The sequence below is a fragment of the Folsomia candida genome, unplaced genomic scaffold, assembly GCF_002217175.1.
Source record: "Folsomia candida strain VU population unplaced genomic scaffold, ASM221717v1 Fcan01_Sc017, whole genome shotgun sequence".
Classification (NCBI taxonomy): Eukaryota; Metazoa; Arthropoda; class Collembola; order Entomobryomorpha; family Isotomidae; genus Folsomia; species Folsomia candida.
Genome location: NW_019091209.1, coordinates 1866854 through 1876364, shown reverse-complemented (window position 1 = coordinate 1876364; position 9511 = coordinate 1866854). Strand labels below are relative to the sequence as shown.

General features: G+C 42.6%; 1 protein-coding gene across 1 annotated transcript; it reads right to left on the bottom strand.

Moving 5' to 3' along the window:
* Positions 1-480: 480 nt before the first annotated feature.
* On the bottom strand, positions 481-8218 carry LOC118437906 (von Willebrand factor D and EGF domain-containing protein-like). The gene is made up of 14 exons (XM_035857420.1): positions 7897-8218; positions 7495-7832; positions 6138-6310; positions 5714-5765; positions 5422-5648; positions 5235-5355; positions 4568-4785; positions 4291-4494; positions 3858-4202; positions 2702-3475; positions 2450-2636; positions 2181-2371; positions 1609-1769; positions 481-1541 (listed from the first exon to the last, which is right to left on the bottom strand). The coding sequence occupies exons 1-14, from the start codon at positions 7977-7979 to the stop codon at positions 671-673; spliced, it is 3945 nt and encodes a 1314-aa protein (XP_035713313.1). The 5' UTR covers positions 7980-8218; the 3' UTR covers positions 481-670.
* Between the last annotated feature and the right edge of the window lie 1293 nt (positions 8219-9511).

Sequence of the window (9511 nt, the reverse complement as noted above, 5' to 3'; positions counted from 1 at the left end):
AATACCAACACTACACATGACGACGACGACTAACGGCTTGTCCTGATGGGGGTGGAATGTCTTGTTTCGGTATTCATTCGAGAACGCGGGGTATTATTTTGTGGGGGACGACTTTCTTTGGTGAAATAGTTCATCATTTTGGCTGGTTTTTCTCAATCGGTGTGTCTGTAGCGACATGTTGTGGTGTTTGGTTTGTTGAAAATTGTGGTTTTAGTATGTTGGGTTTTTAGATGTGAGTACGTGAGATTTTTTGGGAATGGATTATATAATCTACATGTGCACACATGTAATTTCATGCACACTTCTTACCATGAGGAGAAAGCATGCATTTCTTCATACTAGATTTGGGCCGAAATCGTGTAAAGGAGAGAAAGCGGAGACTTTCACCCGTTCGGGCAGAACAAGTCGCAACGTGCCCTCTTTCCCGAAATTTAGGTACTTCCCGAAATTGAGACAAGAAGACGAGATTCTTTGGTAAATAGTCAGCATACATACATTTATTTAGTACAGCGTGGTGGGTATCATGTCATACATATATAAGATTAAAAACGGTACAAATTTTAACAAAATATTTAATAATAAAACTACACTTTTTACATGGCTAGCTGACGATGAGTAGTTAACTGGATTGGATTTAATTTAATATACAAGCAAGCGCAGACCCCCATTTCTACGTAACTTCACACTCCTTTATGCAGGCGGCCTTTGTCTCAAAATTGTTCACGTTTCCTAAACATCCTCCATAAATAAAGGGGCGGCATTTCTTCATCAGCGTGTCAAAGTAGTACCGCACCACTTCGGAGTCGCAGGGACCCGGACTGTTACCCAGGAGGCATTTTTCCGGTACAGTTTTCCTCTTGGGGGCGCCTTCCTCCACCTCTTCCGCTGGGGTAACGGGGGTTTGCAGGCTGTCGGAGGACGGCAGGACGGACTCGCCTCCTTGGATGACGCCAAGGTTAAGGTTGCTGCTGTTGCCGTTATTTGGTCCACCTCCCTCCGCGGATTCGACATCGTCGTCGTCGTCACTCTTGCTCACACAGGCGTGCAAACAGTCTTCTTCTGTGACGAAATTGTTCCCATTTCCTTGACACCCGCCGTAAATGAAGGGTCGGCACTTGCCAATCGAGACGTCGAAGAAGTAGCGGAGGTTATCATTTCGACAGGGGCCCGTGTCCCGGGTGAAGGTGCAGGGGTTCACGAGTCCCGGGTGGAATTGCTGCTGCTGACCGGTGAATCCGGGGTGGTGGGAGCCTCGGTCGGGGCCGGTGTGGAAGGTGGAAAGGGACGAATCGGGGGAGTACTGGAGGGGACTGTTGCTCTGGGCGAAGCCGACGGAGGGGTTGCTGAAGGACGGGATGGTGGAGAAAGGGTCCGAACTGGAGCCAAAGGGTTCCGTGAGAACGTTGCAGCTTTGTGTGGGTCGAGCTTCGCAGGTCAAAGGTTGTTCACAATTCCAGCAAAGGGAGTCGTAAATGGTGTAGTCGAGAGGGTCGCTGGCCGTGTTTTGACCCCCGTAACTGACCCGAATTCGGAGGAGAGCTCTAGAGTGAAATTTGGATGAGAATTGGAAAGAATTAAGAGAATAGGTAGGTTGTGTTTTTACTATACCTTGTTTTTTCGAGGCCCTCGCCAGGGATGTAGAACGAAGCTATTTTTGCGTCGTGAATCGGTAAGTCGGGAATGTCGCAAATAACGGATTGGAAAGTGAGCAGTTTTGCATTCGTGGTTAGTGTGCTGGACAAGCTGGGAACGGATTTTACCGTCGTTGTCTGAAATAATGAATACAAAGTTGAAGTGCAACCTAATAATGGAGGTTTTCCAGCGCATATTCTCAGATTTTGACTAAATAACTATCAGTCTATCGCAAATTTAATTAGTATGAAATTTGCAAAAGACACGATTGGGCACGTTTGGCAGAGATACTTGAATCCGAAGAGGAGAAAATAGGCCGAAAATTTAAATAGTTACACTTTCCAAATTTACTGCTCGTTTTCTCCTCTTCGGATGCAAATATCTTCGCTAAGCCTGCGCATTTGGACATAGTTTCTTTCGCAAATTTAATGCTAATTAAATTCGTCACCATTGACACTAGTTTGCTCAAATCTGTGAGCATACGCTGCAAGACCTCCATTGCAAGTATAATTTTAAGTTGAACACATTTTTTAGCAAATATGAATTACCGTATACACTTCAAAGTGACACTTGATGCTATCCGTATTTGCGAAGCGTTCTCCCCACACGAGAACTTCGCTGCACGCCTTGTTCCGAATATCACACGTGTGTTTGAACCCTAAACTTGTAATTTTCGGGGCCGAGTTAGAATTGACGGAACAATCCGCGCCGGAAAATCCTTTCTTACAGCGACATACGCCTGTAACGTATTTAATAAAAACATTGTGGTTATCGTGACAAGTATCTGATGATAAGAAGATTTTAAATATGCAAATACCATGTTCACAAGAACCCGCATGACTGCAATCATTTAAACAAAGACTGGACAAAATTCCCAGCGGGGGCGTGCCATGCTGCCGCCCCAACTGCGGCTCCCAAGTCGTCACGTTGTGATAAATTTGAAATCGGCAATCAATCCTCAATTCTTCCAGGGAATCAAAGCTCCAAATGGTAGATTTTGTGTACTGAAATTATGACAATTTTGATTTCAGAAATATTAATAATTTCATTTTATTTAATTTTTACTCACTTTCACTTCAACCTGACATTTCTTGATGTGATACTCAATATCAATGTTGGCCAAGTCTCTACACAATTTTGTAAAGGGCATCCCTTCAATCACTCCGCGACAGAAGACTTCCGCCGAATCGTCCGTTATGTGCGAATTGTTGTCCATCGTCAGCCTGAGTTTTGACTGGCCGTAAAATACCGGTTGTATTTGTGACGTGGAAGCCTGCGTGCCAAACTCGTCGCCCTCGTAGAGAAAGTCCTCCTCGGATAAGAGGTCGATAAGTTGGTTCGTAATTTCCACGCCGCGCGGATCCACGCAATGGCTCGAGACACATTTGTTAGCTTCGGCTTCTTGTTCGTCCGTTTGCTGCTCAGATTCTGGAGTTTGGAACTCCTCGTACGGCGAGGAATACCCGCCAGGCTTGGATTTAGGGCGGAGTTCGACATCGGCAGACTTTTTGGAGCCCGAGCAACTGCAATGACCTCGAGTTTGACCTTCGCTCAGGTGGGTTTCATCCTCCTCGGTGTGTCCATCGTTCGTAAAGGAGCCAACGAAGAGACTCTGTTCGGTGAGGAGGCGCCACGACTTGGCAAAATCGGGACAGGAATTGGTCCGGTTGGACACCGCGGTGCAGACGACTTGACCTTTGAAGGTGGAAAACTCGTTGGACGGATCTCTATCGAAAGAGCCGCAGAGACCGGAAGTGTGTTCCAGGTCGCTGAGGGAGGCTTGGATCGTTATCATGCGTAGATTTGGACCCAGAAGTAAACTTGTACCGGTGGGAAATTGTACCTGGAAAATGATGCATAGATTCGATACAGATTAATTTACTTACAATAAAATCTTATAGTTTTAAAATGTTATTTGTAAACTGGTGATTAAATTTTGGAAATTTTGCAAAAAAAAAAATATTTGCGAATATTTGCGAAAAAAATTTTAAAATGTTGGTTGTAAACTGGTAATAAAAAAATATTAGAAATTTTGTAAAAAGAAATTTTCTATAAACTTTTACAAAGTAAAAATAAGTCCTTTTGATCTGTGTAAGTTTGTAATCCCCTGATTTTCTTTCGTAACTTTTTAACCTTGCGTAAACCTTTGCAATTTTTGCGAATATTGTTTTACCGAGTTTACAGAACAAACATTCGAGCTTCATTAATTCAATAAATTAAATTACCTGAAAACTGCGGCCTTCATCTAAACGAATGATTTGCGGCAAATGCGCAATTTTCGCCGGTTCGATATAACTTCCATCCAAAGTATAGCTCCAAAATCGGAGTTTTCCCGTCGTACAAATGTCTGCGGCTAACATGACATCCCCAAATCGGACAGCAACCCCACAATTGCAGAGTTTTGCATGAGTACATTTCTTCCTATGGATTTGCACCTCGTACGGCAACGTGGAATGTTTGTAGAGGATGAACGTTCCCTCGAACGTGTTTTCATACCCGATCCCGTCAAACGTGTAAATGTGCGTGCTGGAGATGCATCTTTCCACGACATCGGCTTGGATTATTTGGACCTGTAAAAAATCGCCAAAAAATTGGTCAAAATTTGTCAAAAATTTGTCAACGCTTAGAATCAAATGAAAATTTTGCAAAATTACGCACCTCCTGTGACGGAAGGATGAGGTCATGCCATCTCGGCGGACTGCCCGTTTCAGTCGTTCGTATTTCCACAACTACAGAAGGTCGGGCATCCTGGTCCTCACTTTCACCACCGAACAAACCATCATTCACCGCCCAGATGGGAACTTTATGCGTCGAATTCCACTCATCGCCACACACTTTGTACGTACACGTGCTGGTCACGGCCTATTATTTAAAGATATTCCAAGTTCATTAGTTTGGTCACTTTTGGTGGACATGCATTGAGTTGATTGCTCACCAGATCGAACGAGTTTCCTGACGCGCATCTCGGGAGGGAGGAGGACGTCGTGCTGGTGCTGATTTCGAAAGTGACGCAGCATTCTTCTTCCTCCTCCTCGACCTCTTCTTCCTTCTCCTTCTTGGCGTTTCTCTCTCCCTTTTTCTTCTTGGGCTTCTCCTTCTTCGGACACACGACCGGGATTGTGGTTTGAAACTCGATGTAGGCCGGGTCGGAGCCTGCGTACAGTTGCGGAAAAATTGTGGTGGATTTAATTATGCAAAATATTACTTACAGTGGAGGTCTCTCAGGGTATGCTGTCCAATTTTGAGAAAAATAGTGTCAATTGATCGCAAATATAATTAGTATGAAATTTGCGAAAGACAAGATTTCCCAATGGGCACGTTTGGCCGAGATATTTGCATTCGAAGAGGAGACATCGCGCAGTAAATTTGGAAAGGGTAGGAATTTACGGTGCGTTTTCTCCTCTTTGGATGCAAATATCTCGGCCAAACGTGCCCATTGTAAGGTCGCATCTATTGTAAATTTCATGCAAATTAAGTTTGTGATTGATTGGCACTAATTTGATCAAAATTGGAGAACATACGCTGGAAGACCTTTGCTATTGACTATTTGACCAATTGACCATTCGATCTCCGGTTTGACCTCCATTGTTAGTTTAACTTACCTTCCGTCGCGGATAAGGTTGGAGAGCTTAGAATGAAAACCCCCGTGTTGATCGCTTTGCTCAGCAAGGGTGACGTGAAGGTATTTATCGTCATGTGCTTCGCTCTCGCCCGACATTGTAACTGCAATTACAACGTAATTTTTATTTATTTTATTGATGCAAAAACATTCCCGAAATCCCTCCATACCGTTTGTCCAATCGTCCACTTTTCCTCTTTGAGCACTCCTTTATGTTGTTGTAACAAACCAAACGTTTCCGATTGGACGACCTCATCATCCGCTAACCACTCTACCTGCAGCCCCACCGTGTCCGGGACGACCTGGCCGCCCAACGTGACATCGCAGAAGAACTGGATCTGCGTTTTGTCTTTCGACAATCCGTACGACACTTTGGTCTCGAGCAGGTCCACGGGAACTGAACATGACACATAAAAATATCTACGTCAACATCACGTCACCAAAATTACAAGCGAGTCTTACAATGACAAGGCGTATATCCTGTATCAGAAGATAATCCGGCAGGACAAGTGACCTAATAAAAATGAAGATTGTTGCATCAAAATGCCTGCAAAACGCAGGGGTGGGCGAAAAATACTTTGTCAAAATACAGTATTTTGAGCTCCGTTCTGGATTTCAAGATTACACGCACTAAAAAAAATCTACGCGGAGAATATAAGTCATCAGAAAATACAGGTTTTCTGAAGAAATTAAATTTTCATCACTGTCAAAATACTTATTTTTTTTAAATAATCGTGAAAAAATGTACTTTGACATCGATAAATACTTAATTTCTTCACAAAACCATCTCAGATTTCTTTTTGTGGGTGTAACATCACCAAAATTCTGTGTTTTGTCCACCCCTGACAAAACATAGTATCTGTATCTGCACGTATATTGACCTCACCTCGTACCCCGCACAGTACGCTGACGGGCAGGCAGGCGTGGGTTGTAAGTGGTAAACTGTGTAATCCGAACAGTTCTTGACGAGGATGGGAATCTGCGTGGTGCAGCATTTCCCTTGGACAGAGACGCACGCTGTGGCTTTTACAATCCCTTCGTCAACGCTTGGAATCGTACCTTGACAGAACCATTCAGGCGTAAATTTCAACAGTGCAAATTATACATACACAGCAGCACACAGCTACCTATTTACATGCTGAAATAGTATCAGCGTGTCAGGGGGAGAACGAACTAGCTACACGGCTCAAAAACAAGGCACGCTTACTTCGCTAATCCTGCATGACACAAACATCCCCATTATTTAATTGTGTAATACAAAAGCTAGACTGCTAAAATGATGCCATTTTTTTCGCTTTGTTCTAACGCAGCGTTTCATAGGAAGCTGGTCGTGATCCCATATTTACATATTTATTCTTCTCACTCATGGCGTGGCGTGGCGTGCATGGGAAGATTTAAATAGGCGCGATTTAAACGGTAATGATTTTTAGAAATGGAAAAAATGGTACATAGCTGATTTAACATGCAGGTATGCCGCCGATTCTTGGGTGCTTCAAGTCAACTGTCGATAATTAAAGCTTTACCTACATCTGGTGGCGTTCTTCTTCTTCTCCTAATCTGCATGAGTGGCGAATTACTTATAAAAATGTAAATGTTGTATATTTATGTAGTTTTCCGGCTAAAAGTGTGTGTAATTCATGGCTCAGTTATAATTGTTTTTTTCTCTCTCTCTCGCGTATTTAAATACAAAAGAAGAAGTGACTGACTGACTGACTGAGTAATTCATAAAAGTCATTGTGGGACTGCGGTTTATGTGAAAGTGACGAATTCGCAGCCTGAATTAGAATGCATTTTTGCATTTTTGAATATTGAGAGTTGGACGATTTATGTATTTTGATAAGAATAAATAACTACTATTTTACACGTTTATGCATGTGTTTGGCCGCGATGTCCTCGTTCGTTCGTTTACCTGCTGTGGGTAATTCCAACCACTTATGTGACTAGTTGTACTTTAATCTCTATCCGACGCTTGAATGAACAAGGAAGGATTTTTTATTATTTAAAAAGGTCCGTTAATAAATAAACTGGGCTGGTGTTAAGCCTGAGGAAGTCAAGTAGTACAAATTATTGGGGGAAAAACGTGGGATTTACCACAAAATGGAGGAAACCCTTTGGAAAGAAACAGGGGCAATTATGAAAGCGAAATCATGCATAATATTTACTTGCATGTATCGATCTCATTTGCATAATATTTAAATATGTGCAAAAATTATGTGCCAAAACAGCTGAATCTGACCCCCTACCTTTCATCCAAACGGGGGCACGCGTCCCACAGTAATTGACACCGGGACAAGACGTGGGCATATTGTCGCCGGCCAAGGACTGAAAACGGTACCAGCCGGGGACCAAGTCTCTATCGCAGAGGGCATGCTCCCTCGTCCCGCCGGATCCGAATCGGTAATTGTAACTGCGTCTCGGCTCGTTGGCAATGATCCTGTGATAACTGGGCAGACAAGGGTCGACCTGTTGTCGGGGTGGTTTTGGTTTGCGATTGCTTGGCACATCATCATAGGGACGGAAATCGTTCCGATATTTGTAATCTCGGTCTCGGTCACGGTCTCGGTCACGGTCACGATCTCGCCTATTTTTCAGACACAAAATTCACACCAACTCTGGACACGAAAAACACTTATTAATGAAACTACCTGCTCTGCGATTGCGACGAACTGATCACGACATGAAGTATGAGGCACTTAAGAAGAATTCTTCCACAACTTGCCATTGTCATTCACACAATGAATGCCGATCCGGTTTCGGATTAATCATGAGGAGATGCACAAAACATGAAAAATCTGGTGCACACAATATTCACAAATTATAATTAGTTCACAAAATATAATTAGTACACACGGAAAGAAAACTCGCCAAATTCTGAATGAGGATGCAAAAATTTTGCAAAAAAAGACACAACCGTTGCAAATAATAAAGTTTAAAGTTTTTGATGTGAATCGTAGGACGACGTCGAAGGAACTATTACATCTGTAAATGAGCGATCAAAAATGCGACATCACTGCTGCGATGAGTCCCTGCAACAATGGGAGACAATGAATCAGTGACGTTACACTAGGCTACCTCGTAGGTCCCTAGGCAAGCAGACGTACTACTTGCATAGCGTCAGGTGGATGACGGGATATGATACGTATAACTCTCATCATTCAAGGGAATGAATTGCATGGCTGATAAAACTCTCTCATTTCGTAGTGCTGCTAACTTATGAGCTGGAACGTATGTATGCAGAGAAGCATAGGTAGGTAGGTACCTATTTTGGGGAAGGTTTTTGTAAAAATTGCATAAAATACTGTGCTAAAAACAAGAGGCCAGAGCTTTGGGGGATTGAATGATGCGCGTTTTAATTGTTGAGGAGGGTCGATTTATATGAAAAAGCGTTCTAAGTTTCGAATTCTGAGAGGAATTAACCAACACAATGGAGAGATCCATCTTCAAACTCATGACACATCCCGACTTGAGTTTGAACCCATATATGTATCCAACTAAAGACGCCTTATCAAACTTTTTGGCCAGTTATCTAATGCTAAAAAGCGCCATGTTGACGAAGAGGCAATGAATTTACGTACGATATTGATCACGAGAATTTCACCCTCACGACCATGAGGAATTGGTAATCGTCAACAAATTGTAAAATGTTACAAGGTCAAATGCATACAAAGTAAGGAAAAAAAGTCCTGTGTTGACACACAGGAGGACTGATCACATTGTGACCACACAGGTACCAGTGGATGCATATATTTAGCCAGCCACACATACATATATACATGCATAAAGAATTCTATGTAATTGGAGAACGGTATTAAGGTGTTAAATCCCAATAAACTATGGACACATCGTCACCACCACATCCTTGACAGGAAGGAATTTATCACAGTAGGTAAATAGGTACACACATACTGCTTTTGTTGTATCGGAATTAAGTCACTGATCCATTCTGCGTACGTACGTGTGTGGTTAAATTTACGCAATGTCAAACTCATTCACGTAATTGTTGAGACACAGGAAATAACATTTATTTCAAGTCCAAAAAACAACAATTCGGTTCATATGAACGATTAGTCAGGCGTGGACACGAGGTAATTCCATTTTCAACACGAAATCGAATGTCACTTGAGCTTGAAACATGGAGATTGACATGTTTACGTCTTTTGCTTCAATTTTCAAGATATTTGTAGTAACAAATGTTCTACCGTTTCGCCTACATAAAGGTAGCGAAGCAAGAAATATGTTGTGTAAAAATACGACTCATTG